This window comes from Drosophila hydei, unplaced genomic scaffold (assembly GCF_003285905.1).
Source record: "Drosophila hydei strain 15085-1641.00,03,60 unplaced genomic scaffold, DhydRS2 tig00000001-arrow-pilon, whole genome shotgun sequence".
Lineage (NCBI taxonomy): Eukaryota > Metazoa > Arthropoda > Insecta > Diptera > Drosophilidae > Drosophila > Drosophila hydei.
The window spans coordinates 363,610-383,315 of NW_022045643.1; the positions used below are offsets into that span (position 1 = coordinate 363,610).

The window sequence follows — 19,706 nt, forward strand, 5'->3', positions numbered from 1 at the left end:
AGAACCTCCAGACTTTTCCCTCTCCTTACTGTTCACGCTCGTTTACGGCTCCCACATCGATACGTTTATTTCGTGTGTGTGAGAGTTGAAAACATGCAAATTGTTTACATGAAAATTCCATTATGTTTGCAGAGCAAAAGAAGGCTGTAAGCCCGGTCGGAGGTGCAGCAGTGGCAGTAGCAGCAGCTCCTCGTGGCTAGACAACAAGCCCAAACAATGCATTATCTCTGGCTTTTGCCTCGGCTACAATGGCTACAGCAATGAAAACTTCATGTAATATAAGTCAACAGCAGTTAGCCAATAAGAACCAGCCGGCAACAAAAACAGGAACAACAAAGCGCTTTGTTTGAAGCCAACACACGATACCTTTAACAGCATAATCATCACCAGCATCAGCATCACCAGCATCAGCATCATCATTAAGGGTTTAAAATCTTTTAACTCTCTCTAACCAACACAACACACACATCCACCCGCACACTCGAACAATGTGTGCTGGTCTATAAAATCTGCCTGGAGTTCAGAATCGGAATCGGTATCGGGCTCGGGCTCGGGCCCGGAGGGGAAGGCAGACTTGCAAATGCAAAACTAAAACTGACTACAACTGACGTCTGTATCTACATAAAATAACACACAAAAAAAAGAAGCTAAAAAAGGCTGATGATGGGCAGAAATAAGAAAACTCAGCAAGTCAGTCAGCTAGGACGTACGGCGGCCTCTTTGTTTTTGTTACAACGTGCCGACTGTTTGCCTTGAATGGTCAGAAAGTTGTAGCTGGAAAAAGCCCACATGGCCACAAGTGAGGAGGGGAGAGCGTGGTCTGCCAGCAGTCGAAGGTAGGGCAAAAGCACAAAATTTTACGTCCGTCTGGGCCCCACAGCACACGTGTCTATGCAGTCTACCTGGCTTTGTGTGTGGGTGTTTTGTGTACGAGTGTGTGTGTATCAATAACAACAGCAAAATGTGGCAAATGTAGCAAAGTCTAAGCCAAAAACAGCAACAACAACTAACTAGTTGAAAATTAGCAAAAAGCAAAATCGATATTGCGTTCAATGTGCTTTGGGCGCTCATTAAAGTTTCAATGCCCCTTAGTAAATGCGTTTCATTAAAGCCGTTGAAACTTGTGCGCTTCGATGGCTCCTACAATGTGTTAATACTGAGATTTGCATGCTATCACTAATGAGCTAAGAGTAAACGCATTAGTTTTCCAATACAACGCGTATGCTTAACGATGCAGATGTGGCTTAGGCAAGAGCCTCAGGCTTTGAGCATAAATGCATTTAGTTTATGCTCAATGTGATATAGTTTTTTTTATTGTTAATAATAAATACAATTTAATTAAATGTTATGAAGCAGAATGTAAATGTGCCAAGGCTGAGCTTCATTAGATTTTGTTAAAGCAATGACTGCGTCCCTTAAAGCCTTTTCTTTTAGATGTTTTATATATTTTTGTTTAGCTTCAACTGATTTCTTATAAATTAAAAAAAAAATACAGCTTTGTTGACCTTACCTTAAGCTTAGTTCAATTACAATTGTTTGTCAAAGTTTTATTGTTATTTGCAGCAATTCAATCGCAGCTCTAAAGCTGTTTTATTGATTGCCTCTAATTGACATTTCTGTTTCGATTCGAAGAGCTTGACAAAGTCTCGAATTTATTAGCTAAGCCCGGCGAAGGCGGCAACACCTTGATATTTTTTTGCGATAGCTTACCTGAGGCCCATCAGTTCGCAGCTGGAATGGCTGGCGCCTGTGGGTCGTAAATGGCTTTCACTCAACGTCATGCTGTCAATTTGCTAATTAAGCCGAAAGCCACAAAGTAAGGAAACTTGTCCGCCTGTCGGCTGCTTGAAAGAATTTCAATTGAGGTCAGTCGAAGACGTGGCCGGACAGATAACTACAAATTTCGCTCAAGCATACACGAAAGCAATCAAAAAAGCTCGTCAGGCCAAATTATAATTGAAAAGCGAAAGCGTTACAAATTTCATTTCACAACTTGAATTTGTGCCAGTCAGCGCACAATTCGAGCAGGTCGCGACTTTAAGTAGCGGTTGCGCCTACTCGAGAGTCGAGAGCTGGCTGCGTGTTGCTGTGGGTGGTTGGGTGGTTGCTTGGATTCTTGGATGAGGGCCTTTGCCTTCTTGCGGTTTTGGGCTGACTTTTGGATATATCTATATATAGCATGGGATCGTGGCAGCGAAAATTGTTGGCATATTTTAGTTGTGAAGAGCGTGTGGCAAGCAACCTTGCAACATGTTTGCTGAGTCTGTTCTAAAGTCTCGAAAATTGTATTAGTGCACGCTCTGAAGCCAACCAAAGTTATTTAAATTAAAGTCACATAAATGCCAATGTCGTTGTCGCTAACAAGGCAAAGAAGGAAAGAGAGAGAGTGAGTGAGAGAGAGCGAGTAAGTGCAACATTTTTCGGTGGGGTCGTTGAAGTTTTTCCGCTCGCTGTGCGACGGCTGCGCTCCTCTATTATTAATTTAACATTTGCCTGGCATTTTCTTAGAGTCTCGAGTCGCTGCCATTTTGTTCGCGTCGCTGCCGCTCGGCTACGTTCATTAGCTTCCGTTGCGGAAGCGGAAGTGCTACACAGTCGCGCAGTCAGACATACTCAGTGAGACCCACACACACACACACACACACATACACAGTTGTTGCCGTTGACTTGTTCGATTGCAACGACAACGATAACAAGACCCCCGAACTTTCAATTCGACTCTGTCGAGCAAGTTGCTTATTTGTGTAATGCCAAAGTATTTTTATGGCATTTTTATGTTGTTTATAGACTCGCACTAGCTCTGAGCTCTGGCAACTTTGTAGTGAACTACCCAAAATTCATAATTTATATATGAACTATTCTAGTTGTTGAAGCTTTCAATTGGGTATTTGACTGAAGAGATTTGATTTGATTTGATTAAAGCCGTGTTGGTGGTTTGTAAATACATTTTTTTCATATACTCAAAAATCTGTAGATAAAGACTTCATGGGCTCAGTTGATGTAGTTCTACTCCTGTCAGCCTATTCGTTGATCGTTGCATTAATTTTCTGTTATTTATGGCTTTGATATTTCAATTTTCCTTCATAAAAAACATTAGTGAAAATGCAACAAAAATAGAAGTAAATTGAAAGCTTTGACTTATTTTTAGACATGTTGCTGTTGTTTCAAATCGTTAGTTTAGCTGACGGCTTTGACTAGTTGACTAACTAAGTAACTAACTGACTTGATTCGCTGACTGTTTGACTGCCTGCCCGCCTGATTGTTTCGACTGCTGTCAAGCATTCGTTTTTTTTTTTGGATTTTCGCAACTGGTGTACGATATATATTTTTGACATTTAGTTTTGATTGTTGCACGCCTGCGCTGAGCAGGAACGTTGCCTTTCGCCGTTGCAATGGCGCTAAAACGGAAGTGAAGAAATTTTACTTCCGCAGCATGTGCTTCCGTTTGCTGTGTGTGTGCGCTTCGCTGAGCCGCTTGGCTCTTGGTATAAAGTCGACCCAAACTGTGGGCCGTGGACAATGCAATTTGTTGTATATTTTGTTTACTATTTTACCAGTGTTTTTGTGCCTAAATAATGGTCTTAACTTTTTGCGAGCACTGCATCTCCTTGGCACTGTAAATCATATTCCATTGAAGGCATTGCAATTTATGTTGGAGGCACAAAAAATCTGTATAGGCGGATAGCAGAGACACAATAAATCTGTGGCCTAAGTGGCTTTCGTAAACAATGATATAATTTATATATTCAACATTGTTTTTATTGTATTCAAGCAAAGACTTCAATGTGCAGCTTTAAATGTAAATGGCAATTTCTTGCATTGCATGAGAATTGTCTTGCTAAGTGCGTATTTAATATAGGAAATTCTTGACTAAAACAGCTTAAACTGAAAATAATAATAATATAAATTGAATATATAAATAAAAATTGATTTTATTTTATAAAGAAATCCAATTCAAACAACATCTTGCAGAGATGTTAATATGAACTATTGTCGAGTTATTTATCTGAAACACTTAAGAACAGTAATTAAAATTAAAGGTATCAACAATACATTAAATTTCATAAAGAAACTCATTTGCAATTGCATAGTAAACTCAATTGCTTAAGCGCTTGAAATTAATTCCATTTACGTTAGTAAATTCTTAAATTTTTACAGCCTGCTCTTCAGTATTTCTTAGTTCATTTGTAAAGCAGATTATATAAACAATATGGAAGGCAAGGCATTGTCTGTCCCTTAATACCCGAAAGCGATTGCGCAGACTTTGCTTTACGCTGCATTAACAATAAATAATAATACTTTGTATACTTTTTGTAATCTCTTTGCAGGCGTTTGCGTGCACAAATTGTTGCGGCTTTAAGCACGAGTGTGATTATATCGAGAATCAAAGTGTAAAATTCGCCACAGCCGCAAAACTCGCGATTCGGACTGTCAGCGCAGTAGTTGCAATAATAAAAGCAAACAGACTGTGTGTGTCTGTGTGGCCAGTGGGCAGCGGATGTAGCAGCTGGTCTAGAGCGACGTAAGCCCCATAAAAACGACATTAAAACAAATAAACAAATATACAAATACGATTCGTATTGGGAAAAGCTGTTAAAAAGCCCTTCGAACCAAACATGTTGGCCTTCCACAACGAGCACATTGCCAGTGAGTATAACTAAAGCATTTATTTCCTTTGCGTTTATTTGTTTTTTTTTGTCTTTGGGCGGAATCTTTAAGCTTAAAGCCATATTTACAAATATAGTAATAATTTTAAAAGCACAGCCGGCCACGAATGGTCCGGCCTGCGGCTGGGGCAAGAGGTGTACGTATGGCTGGTGAGTGTGGCTGTGTTCTTTGGCTCTGGCTGGCAGGAAAAATTGTAGAAATTTGTACACATTACAAACACTTGGGACACGGCAATTACACTTAAAAGGCAACTAGCGCCATTAAGCAATGTGCTTCGGGAGCCAGCTGCTCATATGGGACGCGCCAGCCAGAACCAGAACCAAAGCACGGAAGGCAAGGAACAAGCTAGAGTTAGTGGAGGTCTCGAAACGGACGGAAGCCGACGAGTTTTGCCGTTTTGCAAGCTAAAAAAGCGAACACAGCCTGGCAACACTTGCAATCCATTAACTCTAATGCTGTGCCATTATGTTATGATTAAAAAAAAGTAAGAAGTAGAAAGAAACATAAGCCAGACTGCCTTCTTTGTGTCTTGAGACTTTGCCTACAAAGACATAACACATGTGCATTGGCTGCTGTACCTAAAAAGGTATTTGCAAATTGATCAAAGGGCAAATATGTGATTATTAATGCAGGCAAATGATAAAGGATGAGTTGTAGAGGTAAGCGCTGGAGCATATATGATTAACAGGAAGAGCAGAGGTATAACTTATACAAATAAACAAAAACTATATTTTAATTTTAAAGAAAAGGTAAACGGAGCTCACAAATAACTTGCTCAATTGGTTCACTAACTAGTTCGAATATAAGTCTTATATCTCCTGAGAAACATATTAAAGTTCAATGAAGCTAACTGCCACTTCAACTCTTATGGAACCATGGAACCAGCTCAAAAGAGCGCCAGTGACAGACAGGCTTGAACTCTTTGCACTTAGCCGTGAACTCGGCTTAGTCAGTCAGTCGGTCGTGTACATTAAATTCAATTGAATATTTCATAAGCTGCCAAACAACAAAGTACAACAATAATATAAGCGAAACAGAAAACGGCGCACAAACACGAAAAGCGGCTGCCAAAATAGTAGACAACAGCAACAACAACAACTGCAACAATCACAACAATCAGAGAAACAGCAACAACAGCCACAGCAACTACAACAACGATGGCCATTCACAGTCTGCAAAAGTAAAAGCATACTTTTTGGCGCTTCTGCCAATGCGATTGGCTGTGTATTGGTGTATTGTATATATGTGTGTGTGTGTGTGTCTAGTGCTGTCTATACGTCCGGTTTGTCTGGCTCGATTGTGCTCGCTGATAATGGCCGCTGAACTTTGCTTTATTACATGCAAAAAAAGAGGGAAAAGGAGCAGCTGCTTATTGATAGCCGAAGCCCTTAATACTCTGTCTAGGAAATGGCAGCTTAGGTATAGAAAATATGTGTATATATATACAACTGCTACTAATTCATCCCATCAATACAGATACACATCAATACAGAAACACATCTTACTCTCAAAGAAAATTCTAAATATTTAGTTGATTCCTTTCGGTTTTCATTTCATCAGCTTGTAAGTGTTCACGTGGATATGTATCTATAGCAGGATTTAGTATCAGAATGTATTTAACTTATTTCTTCAGCTAATATGTTTGCCTTTAATGGCAGACAACTTAACATAGTTGAATTACCCGCAGCAAGTGTATTGAAAAGAAGGCCTGGCATAGCCGAAAAGTCGTAGCCAAACCACAGACACGCTGGCAAGTAGCAAAGGAGGCAAAACCAAAAAAAAAATCAGCAAGTTGCTGGCAATTGCGGGGCGTGCCACTCAACTTTTAAAGTGGCACTCAAACAAAGCACGAGTCGTGCAAAAAATGCCAGGAAAAAAAGCAAAACAAGCGAACCAAACTTGAAAATAAATTTTTGGGAATATGCCGGCGAAGTGGGCGCGTTACTCTATGGGGTGCCACATGCCACATGCCGCATGCAACGCGGTGTCAGCTAAATGCCGCCTTATTAGTCAACTATGAATTATGCACAGGGCTCGTATTATCTAATATGCCGCAGGCGTCTAGTTAAATAATTGACAGCCCGCAGCCACAGCCGCCGCCACACCGGCCGAGGTCTCACGTAATTTGCCAGGCATTATGGGTTACATAACTTATTCATTAAGTTATTATGTGTTTAAAGCTCACACAATGCCAGCAACGAGCTCTGCTCACAAGAGGTGCTTAACTTTTATTGTTTATTGGCAGCCAACACACACACACACACTCACACAGCTGGCCTGGCTGGGCATTTCTCTCCTTTGATCTGACTTTACCTTTTGTTAAACGTCTTAAGTGCAGCTTCGCTTGTTGCACACCTCTCCAGTTACCAGAAAGAAGCCAGCAGCTATCAGGCAACAGCTACCAGCTAAGAGCAGCTCCCATTTCCCAGCTGGCTGTTTTTATGCTCGTTCAGTAGGTAAAAGGAGTATATTGATGATGGGCAATGTGTATGAAAGTAAAGCCTCGTCCCCATAAAGTATGAGTGTTTTCCGGTAGAGCTGGAATCATCTGAATCTCTGTTGAATATCCATCTCCTAAATATATAGTCATATAGGTGTATGCTTCTTTGCTTTGTAAACGTGAGCGAGTATTGTGCAGTCGGTTGCAGCCAATTGCAACGTTCTTACCTGCCTTATTTTTATATATATTTTCACCCCTCCGGAAATTGTTATGCTTAATGGCTTTTCAGTTTTCGTTTTAGTTGCTTTTTATTGTGCTCTGCAGCTGGAGCATTTAATCTTAACTACTTTATAATTTATTTAGGATCTGCTTCATATACATATATATATATATTCCTGAAACATCAGTTGCCTTTGGCGTTTTGTTAACAATTAAAGGCGCATGAATTAATTGCTTTATTGTAAGCTGAGGAAAAGGTGTGTTTCTAAAGCTTTACAATTTGTTTTAAGCATGTCGTAGAGTAGAGCATCTGTGAGCTCTGCTATCTAGTTTGGCCGTAGATTTTACATGTGTAAAAGTTAATTTGCTGTCAGGGGTTACTTTTTTGCAGTATCTTAAGGCGGCTTAGAGTTGAAGTAGTTACTGCTCTAGATCAATATCTAAAGCCGTTGAGGGAAATTGAGTTTGCTAAAGTTTTATTACCTGTTTTTTGAGGGCATCTCTTCTAGTGAGTTAATGTGGGGATTAGGGAAACGCTTTTCAAAGCGACTTAGGTATAAAAGTTGAGCTGGCTATGTACATAGAAAGGTAAAATTTAATTGGAAAGCAGCTCAAAGAACCCGAAGTAGTTTGCAGAGTCGAAAGAATGTTTCAGAGTATATAAAGTGTTGACACCGAATCTTATGAATAATGTCGACTATGTTGAGTGGTTGTTTGAGTGAGCTTAGACAAGCTACTTCTACCTCAGAGGCAGAACTGACGATTTCAATTTCCATGTCTCAGCTCTGGAGTCTAACTAAGTTAAGCTCAAGCCAAGCGTCGTGTCTGCCAATGTCAATCACATTAGACCATTTGAATAAATCATATTAAGTTGATGTTTTTCACTTTCACTTTTTTACATTCCACTGCTGTGTGCTTTGTCATAAATAAAGTATACGCGCTGTGGTTTTGTTGCGCCCTTTGGCAAACTTTTCACTTTCACATGAAGCAAACAAAGCACAAACAGCAGCAGCCATTCGTATCTCTTTGTGGCTGACCAAAAACTGACATTTAGCAAGCATATTAACATGAACGAGGACGTTAATGAATCACTTTGGCCACACTGACCGCAGCTATAAAACGCGACCCTCAAACGGGGACAAACACGCACTGGCAGAGTCAACCACTCAAAACTTGATGGTTTGCTGTGGTAAACAAAAAAATTTAAAGTGAACTCACTCTCTCTCTCTCTCACTCTGGCTGCGACTTGAAGAATTTAATTAGCATAAGTTTTTGTGCGAAACGTAAAACAAAAATTGAAAAATTGAAATATCAAAGAGCTTGGCAGGACGACGCCAGCGACGCCGCATGTTTTATGTATGTATTTATATTGTGCAAATAAGTTTATTTTATTAAAAGTTGCAAAACATTTCGCCAAGCGCAATGGCAAATGTAAGTAGGCAAAAGTGAAAGACGCAAAAAAATAAAACAGAGTAGCAGCAACTGCTTGCCGCTTCTCCAATTGAAACAGCGAGACGGGCCACTTGTGTACTTTGCTGTCAAAGTCATTCAAATTCAGTGCATGCATAAAAAATTAACTTAGAAGAGCCAGCAGCGCCCCCACCACCCAGCTAAACAACGAGCCACAGAGCAGCGAATTAAAGGTCTCACTTTTGTGGTAGCCAAAAAGTTCTTTCAAGCGCTCTTCACCGAGCACTGAGCACCGAGCACCGCGCTGCGAGCAGCGAGTACTTTGATGAGTTGCAATTAAAATTGGTGGTATGGCCTTGTCGGCGTCGACAGCAGTGCTGACTGCAGTGGAAGCAAGGAAAGTCACGAGTGCAAGGCGGCCAACAATTGAGGTTGGCTTTGATAGTTGTTAAAGCAAATGTCAAAAATTTCATGTGCTTAAGAATCATAAAAACCAAATAAAGGGCGCAATAAAAAAATGTAATATCAAATGGTTCTAATTGGAAAAATGTGGCAAGTGGTAGCTTAAGAAATATTGAGCGGTTGAAAGGGAATAATGTATTTGACAACCTGAGTAGCTGAAAAAGTTGTTGTTGATCTTGAAAATCAATAGAGTCTTAACTAAGGTGTATGTGCTTGGATTAAAGAAAGTTTAAACCAATCGCAATTTGGAAACTAGCTGACAGAGTTTTAATAGAATTTAATACATGGGACTAAGATACTCTCCAACAATCTAACAATCTGCAGTCTGGCTTTCAGTCAAATCAAGTCAGAACTAAAAATTCTTTGTCCTACATAAAGTAATTGTCTTTGATGGCATTTTTATGACTTTTATTTCAAATTCACCTATCAAAAAGGTTTTCCACTTTTGAAGCCTGATGACAATTGACAATTGGAATGTGCAATTAGCAGCATTTGTTACGTTTAGTTTAGTTAAAAGTTTCCGTCATTTTGTTAATTTTCTTTTGGCCCCTTTTGAACTGATGTGTGTTTGTGTGTTCTCGTTTCGGTTGGCATTGTGAAGCGGGTTAAACGCGGCGTATGCGTAACTAATTGCTTTGACCAGGCAGCTAACAGCAGTTGCCGCTCCCATGGCCAACTAACCGGCGTAACGGGTAGTCCCATTTAAACGATGCCAATTTGAAGGCCACTCAACGGCACAGAACCAAAAGTGGAGGACTTAAACTAAAGACCCGAAGCACTTGGCTGCCAGGGCTTTGGCGCTAGCTAGTTCTCGCAACGACGCACATGTTGCAAATTGTCGCCAAATGTGCGCATGGTGTGTGTGTGTGTGTGGCTGTGTGTGTGTGTGTGAAAACAAAGCAACGTACAACAATGGAGTCCGAGGGCGAGTGTACCGAGACGAGACTGGCACGTTATAAAAATTGTATTTTAAAAGTCATTAGCAGCTTTGCTGCCTGTCATTGAGCATTGCGCGACGAAGGAGTTGACAAGCGTTTCGCTTACCATTTTCCTTTTTTTATATTCCCTTGTAAATGGCAAACACATGTGCAGAAGTCAGCTTGGCAGCCAATTGTGATACTCTGTAAACAGGCGTAAGTCTGCAGAGCAACGAAAGGCTTGACTTGAGACTTGAGTTGATTTGCTAGAGGTGCATCTGAAGATGAACGTGAATCTGTTAAGATGTCGTCAAGCTAAGGCTAAGAAATCATCTTGGATTGTAATCTATTGATAATACAGTTAGAACTGAGTCTTAATATGAAAGTGAATATGCTAAAATGTCAGCAAAGAATACGAAGAGGCTTTCGCTTAATTGGGCATTAGGGCTTCGGCTTGGGCTTATGTATGATTATGTGTTATCCTCGAGTAATCGCAGTCTTAAAAAAAGTTCTGTTCCTAATATAAATATATTATATTACATTATATTATATTAATAGATATTCAATTTTAAATATTATTTAGTTAGCTTAATTCCTTTCTAATTTTGGTTTTTTTTACGTTTTAATTTAGCTTAATTTTTGTTAATGTTTATTTCTCTCTTTTTTTGTGTTTTTTTCGCTTTTGTTGGTGTCGTGTTTAGAATATATTTTGTAGCAAATTTCTTGTCCCGGACCTGACTGCAATTAGTGAGCTTTGAGCGGAGCGTGCTCTGACAACGACCACATACACATACACACACACGTACACACATATATATGAGTGATTTTTAATTAATAAACTCATTAGGCCTGGCCTTGTTGTTGTTGTTGTTGTTGTTGATATGTCGCTGCTGTTGTTGCTGTTGCTATGTTTTAGTCATTTTAATTACTGGCAGCTGCCGTGTGCTTGGTTATAGGACGAGCCTGTATGGCTGACCCCTTACTGGCATATAATTTCCTGGCATTTCAACAATGTGCCGACAATTTTTATGTTTTTAGACGTTTTTGCTTGTTGGCAGCAGCAGCAGCAGCATTTGACGTCGCGTCGCCGGTTGGTTGGCAGCTTTTGTTGCCGCCTGTCGTTCAACTTTTGACGTGTTGCATGAGGCGCGGCCAGACAAAAGGCAATGCCAACCAACCGTTTTGTTCAACTAGAGGCGAGCCAGAAACGTGCGAGAGTTTGCCTAAAAATTAAATATAATTGTTGTTGTTTTTGTTGTTGCTGTTGCTGTTGTTGCTGTGGTTAGCTGGTTAACACTACTGAGGACAGGCCACACCACAGGCACACACAGAAGCGACGACAGCAGACACCAGACAACAGACAGCACTGAGTGTAGTGGGGCCATCGGCTTCTGGGGTATGAGTATCCATGCTGTGTGACGTTTAGAACCACATATCATAGTTGCTGTGAAAGTTGTTGTTGTTGTAGCTGTTAATGTTGTTGCCTGACAAGTGCTGCTTAACCCGCGCTCTATCTACATTTAACAGAGGCGGCGCTTGGCAGGTAAATAATTAAGAAACGGGATAGGTGAAATACGGCCTAGATGCAAGACAGAGATGCATATGATGTGTATTATATATACCATTATTTCCCTTAATGAACTGCATGCATTAGGCGTGCATCTCTGGGTAAAAGCTTTAAACTTAAAGCTACAAAAGGTGATAGCTTACATAGCGGAACTTTATATATCAGTCTGCTAATAAACATGGGATTTTCTTGAATGTATTATACAGACAGATAGCAGTCATGCCTCAACTTGACAAGACTTTAAAGAAGTAATTTTACTTTACTGTTCACTTAAGAAACTTTACTTTGTTTACTTTCTGCTAAAAACAAGTTTCCAAATAGAAGATAATAGCTGCATACTTCCCGTTTTAACATCAACTACCTCTACCTAGCCAACTAAACTCCTTTTATGCAACACCTGTGGCCTCTCTGCTATTTTTATATACATAAAATAAATGAAAAAAAAAAACTGAATAATGTCAAAGAAATTACACGGATTTATGAAATGGCCACAAAACGGCGCTAAACATGTTGACGCGCTCAACACGCAAAGCACCACAAAATTATGCGCAATTGTGGCTCAGCAGCGCTGGCAGTGGGGCGCGGCGGCTCGCACCACACAAATGCCTTAATTGAGCGACAAAACGAAATGTTTTCCAAGCTGAACACGAAAATAGTTGGGCAAAATAGATAAAGGTTTATATTTGATTTAAGTGCATGGCAAGCAGAGAACTTTAAATGAATGCATTGAAATTTTGCCAGAAGATTGTTGTACTATAAAGTCTATATAATATATATTTTTTTTGAGTTTTGTCTACGCTTTTGACATGCCTAATTAATTTATTACAAATTTGTGCATTCAAACTTTCATTACAGGTTGCGCCTTTTTGACCTACTTCAGTCCGGACAGCACAAACACAGCTGCCAATTCGCCAACATCTGGAGCTCAGGCGGCGCTTTACAATGACAAACAGTCCATAACAGGGGTAAGTCAAAAGCTGTACATCTAATTAGTAGACACTGTAGACACGAGCTCTCCATCTCGCTCTCCCTCTCTTTCCATCTAACACACCAAAGTAGGCTATAGAATTATTTACATATATATAATATTTTTTTTTATGTGTTTGCACAGTTAAAGTTAATCTGAAATGCAAATATTTTTATTTGTTAACTTCATTTGCATACGTGTAATTGCCATAAATCAAAAGCCAAAACAACCAGCAAATAAATTAAGCTCCACAAATTAGCTATGCGCAAAACTTTTATTATTTATAATATTTTTCTACGCACAATTACACGCCAGGGGTTTGGGGGCATGCTCTTGCCATCTCACTCTCTCTTGAGCATGCCAATTCTGTAAAATTCGTTGCAAAATTGCTTGCTCAGTTTTTAGTATGAATTTTATAACTTTCATGTGCAGTATGTAACCATATATATATATATATATATATATATATATATATATTTGACAGTAACATTATTTAAAATTAAAATATATAAAATGATTTGATAAAAATGCAAAAAGCTGCGATGCCCAAATCTGATATATGAACATTATAAGAAATTTATATTACAACAGATTTTAAGTACTTAAGATTTGGATTGTAAGGAGGATAATGGTATCAATTCTGGTAATCTGACAGATTCAGTAGTGCTCAGAGTTATCTCTTCGCAGTTTTCAGATTACATTCTCAATTCCTAAGAGCTCATGGCATCAATCTGCTTCTCTAGATCAGTTTTAACTCCATGAAGACTTATCTAACATATATTACATATAATTTAATTTAACGTTTGCCATAAACTTTATTTCATGTATTTCAATTTTTGCCTGTGCAGTTTGTGTCTAATTATTTTATTTTATTTTATTTCTATTGTGACTTTTCGCACAACTTTTTACTTTAAAACAATTTCATTTTATTGATTGTTCTGATTGTTGCTCTTGCTGCTGTTGCTGTTGTTGCCTTTCGTTGCAATTGTGATTAATTATTTTTAGTAAAAATATGTTTGTACGCTCGCTCCATTTATCGCTCACTAATTGTGTTGATTTTGGCAATTAGCAGCGGGCGTGTGTATCTGTGCGTGAGGGGGCGTGTCAGCTGGCAGTGCTAAATTAAATATTTGAATATTTATAACAATTTTCACAGTCAATAAATAAAACACCTGCAGAGAATGCTACGCACAGGTCGAAACTGTATAAACACGTGCAACTAGCGTATGTTTTTGGCTTTCCATTTGAATGTGGCCAAAGGCCACAGAACATAGAACCCAAAAAAAAATAAAACGAATTTAAAATGTATTAGGCAAAAACATTTCTTTAATGGAAATTGTGTGTAATGGCTGGTTGGCCAAAATAAATAAACAAAACGTGTTTTAGCCGCAGGCTGCCAAAATGTTCCTGGCCAAGAATTCAGTTTGAAAATATGTGCAAGCAAATATTTTATAGACTCAATTAAGTGTGTTAACATCAAATCGACTTTCTATTAAAGCTAAAGAAGTCACGACACTTTTCAGTTGAGCCAAAAATTTCAATTCAATTTTGCCTTTAACATATGAAAACTTATAATCAAATAACTCTATAGATATATAAGTATATATATATATATCTATATATATATGTATACCTCATTCAGTTGTGCTGTGTCTCTATTGCTTTTGTCCTCTTGTAGATCCACCTGCATAAATTGTCGAAAATTCATAAAATGAAATGAAATTTTGCATAAAATATTAAAAAGCAAACATAAAACATTTGCAACAACTGCAGCGACAGACGACAACAAGAAACAAGTTTATTGAATATGCAAAAATTTTGCATTGTAAAAAAAAGAAGAAAAATTGAAATTCTTCTCAGCTCACACCAGCCCACGCCCACTGCCGCCTCCTGCTGCCAAACAAAGATAAATGGATAGATAGCCGCAGCCTAGCATTTTTGGCTTGAATTACTTTTGCTCTTGTTTTCATATTTTCTTTGTCTACAACACACACTCACACACAACGATTTTGTGGTCGTTTTGTATAGAAATTTATTACATTTTCTCTGCGTGAGAAGGAAGTGTGGCGTGTGGGCAGCACAAGCTGCAAGACTTTCCTACCTCATTCAAAACTTTGTTTTGTGTGCCACTTGTGCGGCGGCAGTTTTGCAACAACTTTGCAGCCAACTCTTTAGCATTGTTGTTGCTGTTGTCTCTGCTGTTGTTGCCGTTGTTGCTGTTGTCTCTGTTGTTATTGTGATACTTATTAAAATTTTCTTAGAAAGACAACAAGCAAAGTAGAAGTGCTGCTTGTAGTGCCTTTTTTTCTCTACTCTTTTCCCATCTGACCCAAGTGCGCTCTTTGTTATTTTAATATTGTGAGCGCAGAGAGTGTCGGGGGGGTGTCAGACAGCAAATGCAAGAGCACTTGGGCATAATCAATTGTGTAATGTAATAGCTCATTCATTGAGACTATTTTTAATTAACTTACACAAGAGAGAGTGCATGTAATTCGTTCGCTTCGTTTTGATCCCAACTGTGCAGACTTGCACTTATCAGTGGAGTATATAACTTCCGTTTCCGCTTCAACATACTTTGGCAAAGTTTGTGCAAATGAAATGCGCTTGTCCGCAAAAGGAAACAGTTTAGCATAAAAATGAAAAGTCAAGACGCCAAAAATATATATATATATATATATATACATGCATATATATGTATATAAGAAAAAAGAAAGAGAAGCAAAGGGAAGCAGCAAATAATAGGGAAATCCTCGGACTCTGACAACTCTGGCAACTGGCAGGCGGGCTGGCAGGATAGCGGGCTGGCTTTATCTGAATCTTATACGCTGCTTTGTCGTATTCAAATTTCTATTTAAAAAGTCAAACAGCTCTGTGTGTGTGTGTGGGCGGAAAACTTGTGCAATGGGTAAATGCAATGCAAGGAAATCATAACGGAAATTTTTTCGAAAATGAAAAATATCTGCAGCAGCGCTCCAAGTCGAGCTGAGTGCACAGGATGTGGGCAGTAACTTTGCACACATGCCAGCAGTGCACTGGAGGCAGCCAGGCAGCCAGTCGACGGCGGCCCAGGAAGTGTCTGCGAAGAAATGCTAGCGGAAAACAGCAAGCGGCACAGCACAACCACTGAAGCGAATAAAAAAACGAGAAGCAGCAGAGGCCGAGTGCATATATGCAGTAAATAATAAAGCGCATACTTTAAGAGCTGGCCCACAGGCAGCTGCAGCCATTGATTAATGGCCACGGGCTCTGCTAATTCTCTGCAATAAAGACACGACTCGCACTCGAGCCACAAATGTATCTTTTGTGTAACCGTGGGAGTGGCGCTGCGAGGTTAGCTGCCCAGCCGTAAAATATTTTTGCTTACGTGGCCATGTAAACACACAGTGACAAAAAAAGAGGAGGAAGAAGAACAAGAAAGGGTGAGAGTGGCGTACAAATCTGTAGAAAATTCTGCCGAAATCAGCAGAAAAAAATTTAACCGCAGTCCGCAATTAATCAAGCCGCACAGGCAGAAGGAGTTAGAGCCCGTAATTGATGAATGCTAACGACCAAAAAATGCTCTGCTAATTGAGTTACATCTTTTCAAATCATGTTTAAATACTAATTAAACTTAATAATGGGCTATATACTTATATGTGATCAAAAAGATTTCATAGTTACAAAAAAATAGATAAATAATTTGTTGAGTTGTTATCAAAATAAGTGCGAAGGGTATACAATGTTGGACTCTGAGCTGAAAAGGAATGTGAAAGTGAGTAACTCATGACTGTGGAAGCAAGCTTTCATTATAGCGAGTGGGTAATCCTGCTTTTCTAGAGGCCTGCCCTTCACAGCTTGAAATCTATGAATGTGACCAAGTCTGCATTTGGAATATTTAGCAAGTTCAAGCAATTCCAGGCCTGGCTCGATGATTCTCAATGTCCTATAATTGGCCAAATCAATAATCCTTTTTTCTTCCAAAAACCATTTCCTTTACCCATTTTCAGCTTTCTTAATCATTTGATTCCACACATCAGCTTTTACGCTCTGCTTTCAGGGTATACTCCAGCGTCTATCACATTTTAGCAATGCCTAAAGATTTACCAACAATTTGTGCTGCTTCAGCTGGAGAAGCTCAGGCGTTGGGCCGTTGCCCAGTCAATTGGTAGGAGGTTTGCTGCATCAATTTGGCAATTTATCTGGCCGATCTGCATTTGTTGATTTTGCGCCGTAGAGTCTGCCACAATGTTTGCTATTGTCCGCTTTGCATAAGAGCTAACGAACTAGATTTTTTCCTCGTACTTGGCGGCTTGGAGGCTTGGAGGCTTTCGGCTGTGTCTGCACTCGGTCCGCTTCATTGGCATATCAATCAACGGCCAAAAGCGGGAAATGAATTCGCTTACTCACACGGCCCGCAGACGAGAGATATAGTAAAAGAGGAGAATGTGGATGCCACGGATTTTTTATTTCCAGTTTCACTTCGTGTTTTTTTTATCTGCTCTGTTTTGTTGTCCGCTTCAGCTGATGTAGTTGTTGTTGTTGTTGTTGGCGCGGCCGGATGCCATTTTAATTAAGTGTTGGGGGCCTGTAACCGAAGCCAGGACGCAGGCAGACGGCGGTAGCGTTCTGGCGCCTGGCCAAAGCCCTTTTTGGCGTGTCTTCTCATTCTGACCGTGAGGAATTTAACATTTAGAACGGAAGTGTGCAAAAAAATACAGAAAAAAAAAACAGAAGAATAAAATGCCAACCAGCTGCGCAGTGACAGCTGCGGGGTGTAGTAGCTGCTGACGCTGGTTGCGACTGACAGTTTAATTATTATTTTTGCAAATCAGTTAATTAATTAAGATGGCCGAGATTTCTGTGGGTAGCATATGAGCAGCAGCACGCGATGTCCTTTTAAAGAAAACAAAAAAAAAAAAAAAAAAAACAACGCAGCTCGTTAGACAACTAAAACGGCTGAGCGTTGATAGATCTTTAAGACCTTGAGGTTTGTAATTAGCTGAAGCGTTTCAAGAGTTTGTCGTACTGCTAAAGCCTTGTCAATCTCCTTGCATAAGCTTGTTTACAGCACACTCTTAGGCTCATAATGCTCTAATGAGTTTTATATATGCTTCTGCTAGAGCCTTGCCATGTCGCACAGGCGAAGGACAAGAGATTGCACTTTACATAGCAGCTCCTCCAGCTGCTCTTACGGCTGTTCCTGCTTGCAATTAAATCCGCTTTGCAAATTTATGACCAACGAATTGCTCTTTGCGGCTTTTTTCTGCCCATCCCCCTCTCCAGGCCAGACCAACAAAAAGACACCAAATATTCGAGCTATGCCCATACAATGAATGAGTCTCTCTCTATGACTCTCTCTCGCTCTTTGGGTATTACGACTAAGTGAGTTTTTTCACACACACATGGAGTTCACAAAGAGCTTGGGTAACCACCTTATGTTCGATTTCAAAAGTGCCTGCTCTTGAGTGCGCACTCAAATGAAAATGCCAGCCAGAAGTGGAAGCAAAAAAATGGAAAAAAATGGAAAACAGTAGCAAAGGAGCAATTAAGCATAAAGCATGCAGATAAAAAGTCAAAGAGTCGAGCTGAATGCATAAAAAATTATACCAAAGCGCAAAGATTAACACACACAAAAAATATACAGAGCTGGTAATGAGGCAAACGGCGCAGCTTGATTAATGTGAGTAGCTGTTGCCTCCTGCTTCAATTTTCGCTTTTCCTGCAACATTTCAAACCGCAACGGGCCATAAAAATTGTCTGCCTTTGCTCTGTCTCACACTCGTTTCTCTCTTCTTTTTTTTCAAGTTTGTGTGGCAAATCCATGAAATGTGGTCGCAGCTCGACTGACTACAAAGAACATATTTTATGCAAGCGCATGTGTAAAAATATATTTTATTAGGCTGCCACATTGCTTTTCATGAATGTCCTGAGTGTCGCTTTTGCATTACCCAAAAATGCCAGAACGCGCGCGACATTTCTACTCTTCTTCTTTTATCGAGCACCAACAGACAGACAGACAGAGACAGACAGACAGAGAGAGTGAGTGAATTTGAGTCCCGACACTATAATAAAAATGTCGAAATCCTTGGGACGTCTGTGCTGCCTGCCAAGGTGCTTGTGGCATATTTATCACGCAATTGTCACCAGCGAAAGCGGCAACAACTTTATCTGTGTGGCAACTGTTGCTGCTACTGCTGCTGTTGCTGTTGTCTGCAACTTAAAGAGCAAACTCTTAAATATCCCTGCACATGAGTATTTTAGTTAATAATAAATGCAAAAGTTTTCATTTGAAATATAAGCCCCGGTCCATAAATGTTTAACAGTGCATAAACCAGATATGCCAGCCAAATAATTTATAGAAAAATTGTTAAACACAGCACGAAAAACTTGTCATATCTCTTGCAACTATAACTATAAAAAAAAAAACATAAAATATATGAATTTATTAACAAATTTATTAAATGTATAAAAAAAAAAACAAATTTCAACTTTGCTGTAGGACCAAATTGACGGTACAATAATCGCTCATAAGTCAAACAAAACTATTTAGAAAGTCTTAACTTTTTAAGCTTCCTAGCTTCAAGTCTCCTCTCTCTTCACAGCAAAGACTTAGACACCTACAACAAAGCCAATCAACTCCTTTTAGTGCCCGAACGAGCATGATTCGATACTCGCTCACGCTTATCGCCGACAAAGAATCGAAGCTTTGCGCATTGTAATTATGTTCTACAATATGCAGAAGGTGCATACAATATGCAAAGGCTCTCACAAGCTGCACTTCGTGTTATATTCATGGCTGGAAAATATTTATTTTAAATTTTATTTATTATTATTATTTATTGCGTGTTTTTCGTTAGTTCAATTTGGCGCTGGTCAAACGCGATTTTAATTTGAATTATTTGCGTTCAGTTTCCGCTTAAAAATCTTTTTTTTTTTATTTTTTTCCGCCATTTTTTTAACGCAGTTTTTAGTGCGCAACGAGCGGAAATGCGAGTTTGCCTTTGAACGAGCAGCTGTTTGTTGTCACTTTTGGCTGTGGTGGCACTTTGCTCGCATTTGTATAAATTTAAATATATA

General features: G+C 39.4%; 1 protein-coding gene across 7 annotated transcripts in view; it reads left to right on the plus strand.

Moving 5' to 3' along the window:
• Window positions 1-4,342: 4,342 nt before the first annotated feature.
• LOC111595052 (CUGBP Elav-like family member 4) overlaps window positions 4,343-19,706 on the plus strand; it is a 304,647-nt gene continuing 289,283 nt past the window's right edge. For 3 of the 7 annotated variants that reach the window (XM_023308581.2, XM_023308586.2, XM_023308600.2), the window contains exons 1-2: window positions 4,343-4,647; window positions 12,539-12,648. In XM_023308581.2, the coding sequence (XP_023164349.1) occupies window positions 4,617-4,647; window positions 12,539-12,648 (141 nt within the window). In that variant the 5' untranslated portion in view covers window positions 4,343-4,616. The remainder of the gene's footprint in view (window positions 4,648-12,538; window positions 12,649-19,706) is intronic. The other 4 variants (XM_023308580.2, XM_023308584.2, XM_023308592.2 and 1 more) reach the window with 2 other exon arrangements.